This window comes from Dama dama, chromosome 9 (assembly GCF_033118175.1).
Source record: "Dama dama isolate Ldn47 chromosome 9, ASM3311817v1, whole genome shotgun sequence".
Taxonomy (NCBI): Eukaryota; Metazoa; Chordata; class Mammalia; order Artiodactyla; family Cervidae; genus Dama; species Dama dama.
In genome coordinates this window covers 91345103-91362026 of record NC_083689.1, presented here as the reverse complement: position 1 = coordinate 91362026, position 16924 = coordinate 91345103, and the positions used below count along the sequence as shown (strand labels likewise).

Genomic DNA, 16924 nt, shown 5'->3' with positions numbered 1-16924 from the left:
CTAATGGAAACTCACTCTGTTCCAACACCCACTTGAAGGTCCTTCTCCATGGCTGACCCAGCTGAAATCCTGACATGGATCAGGAGGGTGCAGCAGGGACATTGTATGTAACTTGTAACTAACATCCCAAACTTCAAGGGCACCCGGGTGTGAGGCAAGAAAGGGACCGCTGGGAAAATCCTCCCCTCGCTTTAGCACGTGTCACACTTGGCCCCAAAGGGTCACCTTGGAGACTAATGCACACAGCAACACCTAGTCATCTAGGAGCAGCCTACACCACACATCCTGGAATGTAACAGAGAGAACCCGTGAAAATTTAATCGTATTAATGAAAGATGTTAAAGCATGCCAATAAGAGGAAGCTTTCATGTATGTGCAAGCTAGTAAACTTTCGCTACTCTTTGCTGAAAATAGAAATCATAAAAATAATTAATATAGGTTCAGACCAGATATGAAGATATCCATAGATACCTCAAACAGGTCTTAGAACAGTTAAGTATCTTTATAAACTGTACCATTAAGCGTTCAAAGTGAAAGGAAAAGAGGATGACCATCCTTCAAAATGTCTCAGGTACCACAAGAGATAATCTAAAAGCTAGGCAGATCAAGGATCTTACTCCCTGTGAGATATATATATGATATATATATCATATATATATATATATATTTCAGCTTTCTTATATATAGTCAGAGAGTAACTTGTATTATCCACATTGTAAAAGAATAGCACAATCTTCACCGTGGCATGCCTTACTGCCAAATGAAATGTGTATAAAAATACACAGTTATTCCTAGAAAAGTTAAAGGAAGACCTCCTAGGGCTCACTAACAGAGATTTAAATTTGAGTGTGTTCATAAGCTGATGTTGCGTGGATTGGTATGGGAAAATGTTTCAAATACATAATTAAAGCACACTGTATTTTTTTAAACTCTTATAATTTGTAAATGAGACTCGATACAATAATATTCTGATTACCTTAATCCATCTCTCATTTCCCCAGCTTTGCACTGTTTATTCCAGTCTTGAGAACTTGGGGATATAGGAAATGAATTCAAAAATTGATACAACAAAGCCATGTCATTGAGTCAATTTCTTAAACAATTTCAGGGATATAGGAATAACCATGGATCCCAGGGCTCACTAAGAAGCCTCCATTTTCCCAGCTGATTAAACAGCAAAAGTACAAAACTCAAGTGCACAAAAGATCAAAAGGCTGTATAGTAGGTACCAATTAGTATAATATGTCAAAAGGTAGCCTATTTTCTATGGATCATAGGCTTAAATGAAACTAAGGTCATCCATTACTGAGTGGGCTGAACTTCAGTTCAGTTCAGTTCAGTTGCTCAGTCGTGTCTGACTCTTTGCGACCCCATGAATCATAGCACGCCAGGCCTCCCTGTCCATCACCAACTCCCGGAGTTTACTCAAACTCAAGTCCATCGTGTCAGTGATGCCATCAGCCATCTCATCCTCTGTCGTCCCCTTCTCCTCCTGCCCCCATCCCTCCCAGCATCAGGGTCTTTTCCAACGAGTCAACTCTCCTCATCAGGTGGCCAAAGTATTGGAGTTTCAGCTTCAGCATCAGTCCTTCCAATGAACACCCAGGACTGATCTCCTTCAGTATGGACTGGTTGGACCTCCTTGCAGTCCAAGGGACTCTCAAGAGTCTTCTCCAACACCACAGTTCAAAAGCATCAATTTTTCGGCGCTCAGCTTTCTTCACAGTCCAACTCTCACATCCATACATGACCACTGGAAAAACCATAGCCTTGACCAGACAGACCTTTGTTGGCAAAGTAATGTCTCTGCTTTTTAATATGCTGTCTAGGTTGGTCATAACTTTCCTTCCAAGGAGTAAGCGTCTTTTAATTTCATGGCTGCAGTCACCATCTGCAGTGATTTTGGAGTCTAAAAAAATAAAGTCTGACACTGTTTCCATTGTCTCCCCATCTATTTCCCATGAGGGCTGAACTCAGTGGACCATGAACAGGAAACTGTTTCATTTCTCTCCTCTTACTGCTTTGTAGCGTCTCTTTGCACTTCCCTTTGACAATGTTGTGTGTAGATCTCAAACTTCCTGTCATTTTTTATGAAGGTAAAGGCCGGATCCATACCAACAAAAACTTTCATCTCATACTCCCTTAAAGCTCCTCTATTTATCCCAGCTCTTGCTCAATCCACAGCTGAAGACCTAAGGTGGGAATGGGATCATGGCGTGACTTTTCAGTACTCCTCCAGCCCTTCTTGGACCTTCCCATCAGTCTTCCGGCACCTCTGAGCAGATGGGGAGTTGCTCTGAGGAAGACTGACAAAGGTCTTGCCTCACTTCTGTGGTCCTTTCTTGAGTAACACTGGCAGGCACCCAAACGTTTGACCTTTCATGGAATCCATTCGTATGTTCATCAAAGACTTCAGAATTCAGCTCATTGCCATTCCACCACAGGAATGTACAGTCTTTCAATGACCTTTTTTATTGTCTCCTAACTTCACAATCCACCTCATACCGTTCTCAAGACGACTCCAATCTGGCTACCCTCTGGCACGGACTTTCACGGCCATGAAATAGCAATCCCCACTGCTGCAATGCATCCCATGTGTGAAGTAAATGAACTCCACTCCCACGCGTATGGAACGACACTAGGTATTCTCTTGGAAGGATTCAGACAAACAGTCCCTCAAATTACTCTGCGGCTGAGTGAGAAAGACTGCTGGGTACCCACTTGGTTCCTGTCACTCTCACCTGATATGTTGGCAGAACATCTGCTGTCCTCTCTCCTCATTAACAAAAAAACCCATAGCTGGCTTCGTGGTTGGCAGATTTTCAAGCAGATACCCCGTAGCCCCGTCAAACCCCAGGAGACACATACCCGTCCCTCACTGCACTGCCCTTTGGTAAGAGCACAAGTGTCAGTTGCTCAGTCGGATCCGACTCTTTGTGACCATGGACTGTAGCCCACCAGGCTCCTCTGTCCATGGGATTCTCCAGGCAAGAATACTGGAGTGGGTTACCATTTCCTTCTCCAGGTAGGAGCACAAGGAAGCCTACAAATATCTCCCCCTCAACAAGCATTCAGTGAGTACATGTGTGTGTAATGTGAGTGTGTACAGCACTTGGGACAATTCCTGGAATTCTGAAGGACTAAATAACTGCCTTCTACTATCTAGACAAGAATACTTTATCTCCAGGATAAAATAACTTATCTACTTATAAGCTGCAAATACCTCAGTAAATGTATTATCCAAAAATGACGACGCATTTTCTAAGGCACCTTCCACGGTTCCATTTAAATATCTAAATTAGATTGTAAACTGATCATGAGATTAACAAGGGTTTTCTTGAAGGGGTCTTCCGGGATGACTGGGAAAATGGAAAAGAGCCCACAGACCTGACTCTGGACTCGCACTGAGTCCACTTTGTATCTGGCGCCGCCTCTGACCACCAGCTGCCTCTCCGCATTTTCTGTAACAACAGACTGCTCCTTAGAGTCAGATGAGATTCGATATCTGACAGCCACATCTCCAAATGTGCCTGCAAGTCGGGTTACATTAATTTGGATGAATCTACGAAGGTTCTGCCCGATGAGTATGGACTGGTGATCTGAATAGAGGGCAAATATTCCATGTGGGTCGTCATTTGCAGAAACAGAGAACCGAATGACACAGTTTTCTGTGTCCAGCTTTGCTCCTCCCTTCACTGAAACAAGCCGGAGCACATACACCTCCTCTATCTCAGGAGTATCATCTGGCAGCAAATGAACATCAAAGCTGGCCTCACTTTCTCCATCGGCAATGGTGAAAATTCCTTTTGTAGAAAGAAAGTCTCCGGTAATATCAAACTCACTACTTAATTCCCAGTAAACCTAAAACAAAAGGAAGAAAACCAACAAAGTTATATAACATGGTGTATTTAATCAAAATCCTTTAAATTCATTTACCTCAATTATATATAAAAAGTTTGCATCAACAAGTGTGCATCAATATATTCATATTTAAATTTAAATCAATTCAAATTTAAATTAAGTGCGCATCAATATATTCAAATTTAAATTTTCCAAGTATCTCTACTTAAGTAATCCAGAAACTGTCTTAACTCTTTGAGGCTATTGTATGCCATTTGCAGGACAAGATAACAAAATCTCATTTCACCTACTTCTAAATTAGTATAAAATTTGACAAGATAAAGAGAAACAAATTAACTTTAAAATATACCAGTTCCACAAGTGCATTCAACAGTGAACCAAGACCATATTTGAAGGTAAAAAACAAGTAGATAATCTGATATTTACATTGGAATTTGTTTCTGTTTGTTTTTAATAAAAAGAGGATATCTAAGATTTTAAAAATTAAGAATTTCTCCAAAGAAAAAAATCTCTAAAAAATTTATTTTCCAAAAATTTTTTACCTCCATAAAGTTTCAACTGAAGAAAAATAACAATTAATCTCCAATACAGGGGGAAAGCTAAGTTTATAGAGAGATTTCACAAAATAAATTTAACTAGCAAACAAATAAACTTGATCTGTTCAATGAATATCTAGATAATTTAAAAGGGCATCTCAATGATATCGAGAATAAAGAATATATTAAGCAATTTGTAAAAATCATGGATACTCCTGTTAAGCAGAAAAAAGCTTCACATTATAGCAAACAAGAAATTACACATTATGGCAAACAAGAAAATAGTTCAGTCATATTCTTTGATTAAATATGAGAAAGACCTTTTTAAGCTAACTGTAACTGAATATTTAAAAAACAGCCGAGGTTGGTCCTGACAGCCCAAAGGGGCCTCAGTGAACCTTCTCAGCATGTGTGAAAACTCACGTCACTTCAGTTTATCAAAAACTCTAATTCTCCAGAACACGCAGTTTCTCTGTTCTTCTCAACCACAACCATCAGGCAAGTGATTACTCTGCTTAAAAATCCAAAGAAAAATGGTACCATAATCTCTCCTGAAACGCCCTTGATTCTTTTGACAAAGAAGGTAATGATCAGGGGCCCTTCCAGAGCTGACGGCTCCAAATAGGTCTCCTCAGACAAAGACTCGGGCGCAAACTGAATCACTCCATTAGGATCACCAAACTTCTCTATCTAGAAACAGAGCAAAGTGAAGACGTATGTAACAACTGTGGATGAAATTACAGTCTGCAAAGTACCAGTACGCTGACATGTTGTGTATGTACAAGATAAACCAAGGGAAGGAAAGAAACACAATAACGACACCTGGGTATGATTCTATCTGGCTGCGCAACTTTTAAAAACCTTCATTTCCCTGACTGCTATCTAAAGCAAGAAAGTTCTTATTCACCAGGGATAATGGGAATAAGTGTTTAAAAAATGACAATCTGTAGAACCTCAAAAGGATAGAACTTCAAAGCCTGAATTAGCTTTACTCACCTCATGTTTGCTTCATTTAACCAGCTAAGTTTAGCCAACCTCTTTCTACTGGTTATGATGTATTTATATTGATAATATGGAGGGAGGTGATGGCCCTGTGAGGGTTAATTTTATATGTCAGCCTGTCTAGGCTAAAGTGCCCAACTGTTTGCTCAAATGCTATCCAGATGTTGCAGTAATGACATTTTGTAGATGTCGTTAAAACTGACAACCAGCTGATGAAGTCAATAAAACTTTTCTTAATAATGTGAATGGACCTCATCCAATGAGATGAAAGCTTTAAAGAGCAAACACTGAGGCTTCCCGGAAAAAAAGGAATTCTGCCTCAAGACCACAATTTAGGAATCCTGCTTGCATTTCTAGCCTGCTGGCCTGCGCCACGAAATTCAAACTCAAGAAGGCAACTTCAGTTCATTCCTGAGCTTCCTGCCTGCTTTATGGATTCTGCTTTATGGATTCCTTCCACCTGTTTTATGCATTCCAACTTACCAGCCCCCATAGTCATGGGATATAATTCCTTACAAAATGTCTCTCTTTCTTCATATCTGTTTCCCAACATTAACAGTTCCAGTTCTCTGGGGACATCTGACTGATACAGATACCATATAAAAGAGGCTTTTCCAAACTTAGAAAAAGGTGCATCTCTCTACCTTTTTTCAGTAACCTTGGTCTCCAGGGCTTTCTGCCCCAGTGGACTGGGTGATTCATACCAAATAAGTTGTATCTGGATCTGACTCACACCATCACTGCACCAACTGAAAAAGTACCATTCTTCCTTTCAACAGTCTGACTTGTGACTACCTGTGAACTCTGATGCCCTTTAATGGCAAAGATATCCAATGTTTATGATGCAACAAATGCCTCCTCTCGAAAAGTGCCAAATCTCCCCAAAGCATGAGATTTTCTCAAAAAGTGTAAAATAACTATTTCTCAGTATCTTAAAGAATTACCAATAATCAGGCTACGTAATAACCTGACAACCTGTAACAACCACAACATCTGACCCACAGGAATTACTACGACTTCATTGGGTTTTATAACTTTTAATTCCTCATAAGCCCGTACAGTTTCAACAAATGTAAGCACATTTTCTGAAAGATCCTTTAAAGCTGAAATTCTGTGGGAAAAATAAAGTCAGACTTACCGTTAATGTAACATCTTTAGCTGTGGAGTCTAATTGAGCTGCCCCTCTCACAAGCTTAAGTTTAATAATGAAAGTCTTTTCAATTTCAATGTCATCATGTGGATAGATTACCAGAATGATGCTTCTCACTCCACCTTCCCCATCTCCAAAAGAGAAGGACCCGCTCACTGGGTCTGCAATGTCTCGGTTCTGTGGTGGTAAAGCTTCCTGAGAATTGGGTCCTACTATCTCCCAGTTCACCTGCAGGGTGTTTGTTTTTTAAAGAAAACAATCAGCTTTAAACAAAGAATTTCTCTGCAGGATAGGCAGTATTGAAAATATATACATACATGTGAAAGTTATTCTAGAGTATCTCCCACAAAGTCCTATGTTATCAACTCATGTTGTTTAAAATAGTCTTTACAAACATAAACTATGTAATCTAGAGAATATCCATTTTCATGAACAACAATATCTAACATGTAATGAAAACTCTGAATACCCGGTCATTTGTCATCATCACAGGATAATAAAAATACAAAAGTACATACGCTAAACAGAGTAATATAAACTTTTCAGGGCTTTCCAGGTGGCTCAGTAGTAAAGAATCTGCCTGCCAAAGCAGGAGATCCAGGTTCAATCCCTGGGTCGGGAAGACCCCTGGAGAAGGAAATGGCAACCCACTCCAGTACTCTTGCCTGGAGAATCCCGTGGACAGAGGAGCCTGGTGGGCTATAGTCCATGGGGTCACAGAATCTGACATGACTGAGCAATTGAGCACACATGCAAACTTTGATAAATACAAGTACAAACTGTCTTGCTAGCACACAGGTTCTGTTCATCAAAACCTATTTGAATCATGTGAAAAGTCTGCTGGGTATGCAGCAACAAGTACACTTAAATAAATTCCTAGTGTAAGAGGAACAGAAAGAATGAAACTAGAACACTTTCTAACACCATACACAAAAATAAACTCAAAATGGATTAGAGATCTAAATGTAAGACCAGAAACTATAAAACTCCTAGGGGAGAACATAGGCAAAACACTCTTCGACATAAATCACAGCAGGATCCTCTATGACCCACCTCCCAGAATATTGGAAATAAAAGCACAGATAAACAAATGGGACCTAACTAAACTTAAAAGCTTTTGCACAACAAAGGAAACTATAAGCAAGGTGAAAAGACAGCCTTCAGAATGGGAGAAAATAATAGCAAATGAATAAACAGACAAAGGTTTAATCTCAAAAATATACAAGCAACTCCTGCAGCTCAATTCCAGAAAAATAAATAACCCAATCAAAAAATGGGCCAAAGAACTAAACAGACATTTCTCCAAAGAAGACATACAGATGGCTAACAAACACATGAAAAGATGCTCAACATCACTCATTATCAGAGAAATGCAAATCAAAACCTCAATGAGGTACCATTACACGCCAGTCAGGATGGCTGCTATCCAAAAGTCTACAAGCAATAAATGCTGGAGAGGGTGTGGAGAAAAGGGAACCCTCTTTCACTGTTGGTGGGAATGCAAACTAGTACAGCCGCTATGGAGAACAGTTTGGAGATTCCTTAAAAAACTGGAAATAGAACTGCCATATGACCCAGCAATCCCACCCCTGGGCATACACACCGAGGAAACCAGATCTGAAAGAGACACGTGCACCCCAGTGTTCATCGCAGCACTGTTTATAATAGCCAGGACATGGAAGCAACCTAGATGCCCATCAGCAGGCGAATGGATAAGGAAGCTGTGGTACATATACACCATGGAATATTACTCAGCCATTAAAAAGAATTCATTTGAATCAGTTCTAATGAGATGGATGAAACTGGAGCCCATTATACAGAGTGAAGTAAGTCAGAAAGGTAAAGACCAATACAGTATACTAATGCATATATATGGAATTTAATAAGATGGTAATGATAACCCTATATGCAAAACAGAAAAAGAGACACAGATGTACAGAACGGAATTTTGGACTCTGTGGGAGAAGGCGAGGGTGGGATGTTCTGAGAGAACAGCATTGAAACAAGTATACTATCAAGTGTGAAACAGATCACCAGCCCAGGTTGGATGCATGAGACGGGTGCCCAGGGCTGGTGCAGTGGGAAGACCCAGAGGGATCAGGTGGAGAGGGAGGTGGGAGAGGGATCGGGATGGGGAACACATGTAAATCCATGGCTGATTCATGTCAATGTATGGCAAAAACCACTACAATACTGTAAAGTAATTAGCCTCCAACTAATAAAAATAAATGGAAAAAAAATTTAAAAAAAAAGAGGAACAGAAATGATCAGAGTTATAAGAAACAGAATTTTTATTTTGAAACAAGGGACTCATTTAAAGTTTCTGTAATTTAAAATTATATACTTCTCACATCCATAAAGAAAGAAAACTGGGCACTTGTCTTTGCTTCTTTCATCTTTGTTCAGCGTGAGACATAGCTGACCACTTCTTTCTCTGGAAACACTGAATCCCATCTTCCTTGGCTTACGTGATACTTATATGGCACAAGTCATCCTAATTTTCCTTCTCTACATCTCAGTCTTCTTGGCTGGTTCTCCTTCCTCCAATCCATAAATGCTGGGAGCCCAGAACTTGGGTCTGTATCTTTTCCATCCCTGTCTACACTCCTCGGGCCTCAGAGTTTCAAATGTCTCCGTGTCACCACCTTTCAGATCGGTGTTTTGACCCTTGCACTGGGGTGTCCTGCCGCTATCCCAAATCAACAAAGCCAAAGCAAAACTCTTACTTTTCCCCAAGCTTCGACATCTTAATAAACAGCACTACAATGTAACCAGTTGCTCCTCTAAAATTTCTAGGTTAACCTTTATTCCTCTCTGTCCCTCAGGCTCCACCGGCCCTCGTGTATTTTTCCTCCAAAATATACTCAATCTCTATTCATGCCTGGCCATCTGTACCTCTCTCCCTGTCTGAGTCATTGTTAGCTCTGCTGTGGGCTCTAGAGGGCGACACCCTTCTAATTCCCCTCCCTGCTCCTACCCTGGCTTTTGGACAACCCATTTCCTTCACAGCAGTTCTAAGTCAGCTGACGACCCGGTGACATTGATATCATTCCTTTGCTTAAAACTCTCTGATGGCGTCCTATTGGCACTTCGACTCATCTTCAATCTGATTTAGAAAGTTCTCTGTGGTCAAACACCTACCGGCCCCTATGATCTAACTTGGGCTGTTATCCCTTTATTTGCAAGCCCACCCACCTCGTGCACCTCTTCACACCTCAAGCATACCAGGTCTGTAGATCTGCACTATCTAATCCCTCTGCCCAAATGCTCAGCCCCCCTAATGATTACATGAGCACCTCTTTCAGCTTAAATATCACACCCTCACCATCTAATCAAGGGTAGCCAGCAGGAAACAACATGTTACTAGACAACCAATGGATCACTGAAGAAATCAAAGAGGAAATAAAAAAATACCGAGAAACAAACCACAGCAAAAACACAGTGATCCAAAATCTACGGGATGCAGCAAAAGCAGTTCTAAGATGGAAGTTTATAGCAATTTGTTTGCTTATTGTTTGAAAATTCTAAGAGAACAGGGATGAACTGTGTCCTCTTAACCTGTGCGTTCTCAGGGACATGACAGGGTCTGGCACATGGAAAGCACTCAACAAATATACTTGCTGACATAATGAGTTTTACCAGAATCCTTCATTTAATTGTTAACTTTCTCTCAAGAGTTCCCTGAAGGCAGCTGTAAGCCTCATACATTTTTATGTATTTCATAGGATTTGGAAACTGCTTTACATCTACTTGGTAATTAATAAATATTATTGACTGTGAATAAATGAACATATTTGAGAAATAAGAAAATCCAACACCATATCTATCAATCAAAATTATTTTAAAAATCATGGGGGAAAAAATAACTCTACCTGAATCTCTCCCAAGAGTCCTCCAGTCCGCTCCAGCATCAAGGGTAAAATCATTGTGGAATTGGGATTAGGAACAGAAACTCTGCTTTGATTGAGAAATCTTACTACACCAAAAGGAGAGTCACTCTTGGCAATCGTGATTCTGCACACTAGATGGCGCCCAAGGACCGCTCCACCAGTAGCTCCAATGAGCATAATTTCAATGGGCTCCTCAAATTCACTACATAGCAAGAAGGAGCAATTCTGTGAGTCTAAACATAATAAAATGCTTCTAAAACCCAAATAACTAGTCATTTGCCAAATTGGTCATACATATTCAAGGCGCAGTAGTCACACACCAAGCGCTAAGGAGAGGGTGCTCAGCTAGAAGCATGAAATGATCAACTTCGATATTACATAACCTGCAAGTTATTAAACTTTCTTCCCCTCTTTTTAATTGCTTAATGAATTAAAGAAGTGATTTGCAGGATGTTTCCACATTCTGACTGTAGACTTTTCAATCTAGAAGAACAAAAATCAGTATTTCTTCTTCTATTTGAGAAAAAGTGACACATAATCACTGTGGTCTCTCCTTCCCTTTTTCCCTACCCCTGCACCCCACCCCCTAGAGTTCCTCACTCATTTCTCCATGGGCACAACTATAATCTAAAATTCTATTTTCAGGGCAAAACACAGGTAAGGACTGGAACACAATACTCATGATTTACATATGTGCATGTTACATACGAAACAGTAATATTACCTTTCATCGTCATCAATGATGGAAACATTTATAAAACTTAAGTTCTGCCCATGCTGAAAGGTGACTGAACTACCATGCAGAACATAATCGACACCACCAGGAACTGCAGAGGAGCTCTGAGAGATGAAATCAGCGGTCACACGGCCGTAAGTGCCATGAAGCCTCTGCACGGGAATCATGACCGTCCCTGTGTCTTCCTCCACTGGAACAGGAATGTGCGATGAATTGGCATGCCAACCAAAGAAACTGACTTTAATATGGCTCAGTTAAATCAAACATGACAATTAAATATAACAGGACGATGCAAGCACTCAATTTTTCTGCAGTTCATTTCTCGCTTTAAAGGACCATTAGTGAACACGTCACAACTTACTTTTTAGGAGAAATACAGCGTGTCAAAAGTCAAAAGTTAGAGTGAGCAGTGTAAGCTAGAACTTAAGTAATTGATTTAATCATCAGCGAAGGCATTCTGCCTCTGTGTGCCACATACAAGTAAATAACCCTTACTGGTAGACGAATTGGTAGATAATGGTAGACGAACACAAAAAACACTTAAAACATATGTACTGTACTCAAAGGAAACCATTCTGGATTGTTTATGCATATTTAATTGAAACACTGGTAACATTAAAAAATAAGGTATATGTTATTTATATCATATGAGTGTTTTAAAAGTCCAGATATAAATATGATTCTATTACATTTTTCTGCTTCTATCTACTTGTAAATCTGAACATATATCCTCGATGTTTGATTTCAACTTAAGAATTCTATTCAAAAGTTTATTTCTTCTTCAGCTATACTAATATCAGTATATTAAAATATCATTTAATAGAGTTCATAATAGCCACGGCTAAGTAGTACTGAACTTACATTATAATCATCACTATGCGTTGCACAAATCTTCCCCAAGACACTGAATCAAACAGAAATCAGAGAACAGAAAAAAGACCCCATTTTTTCTTGGTATAAAAATGCAGCCTGACTTCTACTTGCTGTAGGTTGAAGTTTGCAAAATGATGATGTCTTCTATGATGCTACCCATGAAGCCAATAATAAATCACTCCTAAAGTGATTTCTGATGAACTTTAAAATGGCAGATAACAAAAGAATTTGACAGAGGCGATGAAGGTGATAAACTGACTGCAATAATAAGAAAAAATGTTTATTTTGAAAGGTATATTCATATTCTGCCTTTGAATAAAAACAGAAAGGCAGCCAACTGCTTCTACCCAGGAGGATGTACAGAATGTATAACCATATATCCCACATTCCGCTTCTACATGAGGGGAGAATTGGCCACAGAAGGCAAGCTGCTATTAGGAACGGTTTGAAGAAAGCATGATTGGGAGTCCAGGTACTATCTGTGCCTGCAGTCCAGTAAAATGTTTCAAAGGTGATTATTCATTAGAAAATGAATATTCACTGATTTTTAATTGCAAAGGAAATTAAGCACTGCATAAATTAGAACTACACTCATAAAACTCTTCAAAATATAAACATTTCAATAATCCTAAAATTAAACATAATTTCTCTAAATAATTTATTCCTAACCATTCCATTTTGTCATACACGAGTGAGATTCAAGACTGTCCGAAGGTAACTCAAAATATGTTCTAAAAATGAATACAAATATATACACATAAAGGCATAAATAAATACAAAGTATATATGTAAACACACACATGCACACACACATCCCAAACCAAGAAAATGCATGTAGGAATTCAAACTGACAATGTCATGCTCAGGTACTCTGATTCAGAAATTGGTGCTAAACTTATAAGTAAGGTTACTGAACCTACCTTCAAAGGTGGTATACCTTGGGTCAAATTCAATGATTCCCTCTGCATTATCATTTTTCATTATGATGATTCGGACAATGGAGATGTTTCCTATTTCAGGAGGTTGGTCTATTTGAAGTCCATTTTCTTGGATGGTAAAATCATACCCTCTTGCAAAGTCATAAAAAATAAAATAAAATAAACTGAGTACAGAATTGTTTAGCATGAATCAAAGAAGGGTCCTACTAGCTCCTGTAATTGAGTCATGAAGCTCAACACGAAAATACCTTTCTTTCCTGAAATGATGTTTGAAATAGATTTCTGCACTGCTCTCAGTTATTACTGCCTGGATAAAATCAAAACTAATACAATGTTACTAAACTTAGGCCATGGGAGGATAATAAAATTATAAGGAAACTGGGAAGGAGTTGGAAAATGAACTTCTGGGGCTGGGAAGGTACTGCTGAACATACACTAAACCACTTTAGTCCTTCAATTTCTAAATTCTATTTACCTAGTATTTTTAACCTACCTAGCTTTGAAAGTTTGAAAGCTCATCAACATGATTATATATAAGGCAAAATTAGGAAATTAGGCATTAAAATATTAAGATAAACTGTAATCAACAGTCTGAGAAGGATTATGGCTTAGCTGCTTACCATAACTTAATATCAAGGCAATAAGTTTTCTAGAAACTAGGAAAATTGGGTTTATACTAAACTTTCCTTTTCAGATCAAAGTAAGCCTGGAAACGTATCTGGAAGAAAACATTACTTCCTCAGAATTAAGCTTAAGTAGGAATTGGGTTTTTTAAAGGATAACAACGAGGACAAATGCTTCAAGCCCTACTTAGTTAAAAACACAGATATAATATCACACATTATGTGCTATGCTTATCAAAGTTCACTCAATTAATTAAAACTGACCAGCTCGTGTTTTAATACATTTAATACAAGGACAAATTCATTCCCATCATCAGACACAGACTCATTTCTGGCAACTGAAGATTTGAAGGGTTTGTGAGCTCACAGCTAATTTTCCCCAGGGGAATAATATACATTCTGCCTCCTTCAGTGAAATATTTTAGTTAGAAGAAAGCTTTAAGAAATGGCATTAATATCACCAATGCAAAAACATTTTTGGTGCATGCACAAGTAAACTTCCTCTAAGAACTATCTAAATGCAAACAGGATTCCAATTGAAGGTTATGCGTGAGCCAGAGGTGCTGAGGTGCTCCTTCTGCCACGCAACCTCTGAGTATTTCATCCATTTCATCATGGAACACGTGTTCCCACCCTGTTAATCAAGCCACTCCCACTAAATCAGAGAACAAGAGAGTCTCAACAGGGTTAATTCTTGATCTTCAATGAATCCCAACTATCTCTGACTCAAAAATTCTTCCCCTGCTTTAAAAATGCCATTGGGCAAATATCTACCTCATTCATCCACAAAGAAGACAAAACAGTCTTTGGAGATACCAAGGAAAGAAATCTCTCAGTCCAGCCCCTTCTGTGGTGTAGAGACAAGAGATGGGGGAACCAAAATCCGCTGCCAGCTGACCTTTGACCTAGAGAACCGCTCCCCTCTTTTCTCACCAATTACTACCAGCTAACGCTGTGTTCAATTCTCTTGCTGCTCAGAGTGACTTCACACAACGGAAACGCACACTTTCAACTTTCAGGGGAAAAAACTATATTTTACAACGTAGTATAATTAACAGGCTTCGCCACCACATCCCGTCCCAGTGTCACATGAATGTGAGAAAAAGCCAGGGCAGACCATCTTAGAGCTTAGAATTAATCCCTGCACAGCCCAGGGCTGACTCATCCTTTCTCTCTTTTTCCTAATTCTCTCTTTGACTTTACCTTCCCAGGAGTTCCACCTCTGTCATCACGAGGGAAAACTCCTCTGGACCTTCAGGAAGGCTGTCATCAAGGATTTCAGTGTGCACGCTCTTCACCGTCTCTCCGGCTTCAAAGAGGAGCTGCGCGGGAGGCGGCAGGAAGTCCTCGCCGGCCTCGGCCGTCCCGCTCACGGCCTCCAAGCAGAGCCTCACGCGGCCGAGAGACCCACCCGATCGGATGACTGTGAGGTTCACCTGCGCGAGAAGCAATGTTTTTCCACTTGGTTTGGGTGAGTGCTCTACCACGCCAGACTTAATTCTGAGCGTCTCTAATTTTACTTACCAGGATTACCTGGAAGTTCTATGCAAATTGATTAAAAAAAAAAAAAAAGTATGTAAAGTCGACATGAAAACGAGAACAGGAGCACGTGAAATCAGCTTGAAAACTTGAGAATGTGAACGTAGACACACCTTTTAGAGACCGCTCGTGATAGGAAAGAGAAAGAGCATTTCGCGCACCTTTTGTTCTTCCTCGGCCACTCGCAGCTGCTCTTGAGAAAAGGCGAACCGGCCGTAGGGAAAGTCACTAGCCACCACGGTGATGCTGGCGGTGGTGCCAGCCTCGCTCAACACTCCACCCTCGCTGACCGCAGTGAGCTGAAACTCAAAGAAACGCTTCTCCTCGGGAAGGTCATCGTTCAGAGCCTAGAGACGGACAGAAACAGCCATTCGGGGCAGAATCTGAACATTTAGCGAAAAATAAACATCACATCAGCAACAACAGGCTGTGATACTAAGCCTACCGCCCCCCCACCCCCACCCCCTCCAACCACACACAGGCACACTCACAGCAAAGGGCGTGAGAGCATCAGTAACCGTGATACCTGTATCACCACAACGGCCGCAGACTGCCCATCTCGCATCGTCAGCTTTCCCGATGTTTCAGCAAATTCCTCCAAGGAGGGAGGGACTATCCTCCAGGACACGGTGACCTCCCCGGAAATCGCTGGGCCACGAATAAGGCTACAACAAGGTGAAATGTATATTTCAATACATTTTTATTTTCCTAGATATCTGCTTAGTCCTTCAACAATAAACAATTTTCATTTATTTCCAGAACATTATGCATTTCTTTAAAACCTGGTAGGAGAGCACAGTTCATTTATACTGTTGGATTAGTTTCAGTTGTATGGTAAAGCGAATCATTTATACACATGCATATATTCACTCTTTTTTAGATTCTTTGCCCACACAGGTCATTACAGAGTACGGAGTAGAGTTCCCTGTGCTATACAGTAGGCTCTTGTTAGTTATCTATTCTACATATCAAAGTGTCAAAGTGTTAGCTCTTCGGTCCTGTCCTACTCTCTGCGACCCCATGGACTGTAGCCCGCCAGGCTCCTCTGTCCATGGGATTCTCCAGGCAAGAATGCTGGAGTTGGTTGCCTTTCCCCTCACCAGAGGGTCTTCCAGACCCAGGGCTCGAGCCAAGATCTCTTGTATTGCAGGCAGACTCTTTACTATCTGAGCCACTGGGGAAGCCCCATTTTACATATATAGTAGTGGGTATGTATCAATTTCAATTTCCCAAGTTATTCCTCCCCCACCCTACCCTCTGGTAATCATAAGTTTGTTTTCTCCGTGGGTCTATTTCCGTTCTGTAGATAAGTTCCTTTGTACCCTTTTTTAGATTCCACATATGAGAGATATGATATTTGCATTTCTCTGCCTGACTTACTTCACTCAGTATGACAATCTAGGTCCATCCATGTTGTTGCAAATGGCATTATTTTAAGAACATTATTTGCATTTAAACAACCTTATCTATCAACTATAAAGCAAATGAAAGTCGGATAATCCTAAGTCAGTAACACCCAAAATACTGAGCTTGTGTAAATTTGTTTGACAATACTGGCAAAAGCTGAACACTAAAAGTATAAGGCTGAAAGGAATTTTTTAAAAAAATGTATGTACAGATTCTTCATGTACTACACAAGGTATAAAGTTCAAACAGATTAAAGAACAGGAAACACTTCATACATGCAATGCTACTGCAAAAACAACCAAAAAGACAAAAGTTTTAACATAAATCCAGCTACTTTACTGATAGTTGCTATCCCACCCCTCATGAGAG

At 40.0% G+C, this 16924-nt stretch overlaps 1 protein-coding gene across 1 annotated transcript in view; it reads right to left on the bottom strand.

The window, feature by feature from the left end:
- Nucleotides 1-16924, bottom strand: part of ADGRV1 (adhesion G protein-coupled receptor V1) — a 549629-nt gene that overhangs the window by 342968 nt on the left and 189737 nt on the right. Inside the window, exons 62-70 of the mRNA XM_061151999.1 lie at nucleotides 15675-15813; nucleotides 15310-15495; nucleotides 14813-15045; nucleotides 12969-13117; nucleotides 11164-11365; nucleotides 10422-10641; nucleotides 6538-6777; nucleotides 4938-5087; nucleotides 3388-3861 (exon numbers count right to left, since the gene is read on the bottom strand). Of these exons, the coding sequence (XP_061007982.1) occupies nucleotides 3388-3861; nucleotides 4938-5087; nucleotides 6538-6777; nucleotides 10422-10641; nucleotides 11164-11365; nucleotides 12969-13117; nucleotides 14813-15045; nucleotides 15310-15495; nucleotides 15675-15813 (1993 nt within the window). The remainder of the gene's footprint in view (nucleotides 1-3387; nucleotides 3862-4937; nucleotides 5088-6537; nucleotides 6778-10421; nucleotides 10642-11163; nucleotides 11366-12968; nucleotides 13118-14812; nucleotides 15046-15309; nucleotides 15496-15674; nucleotides 15814-16924) is intronic.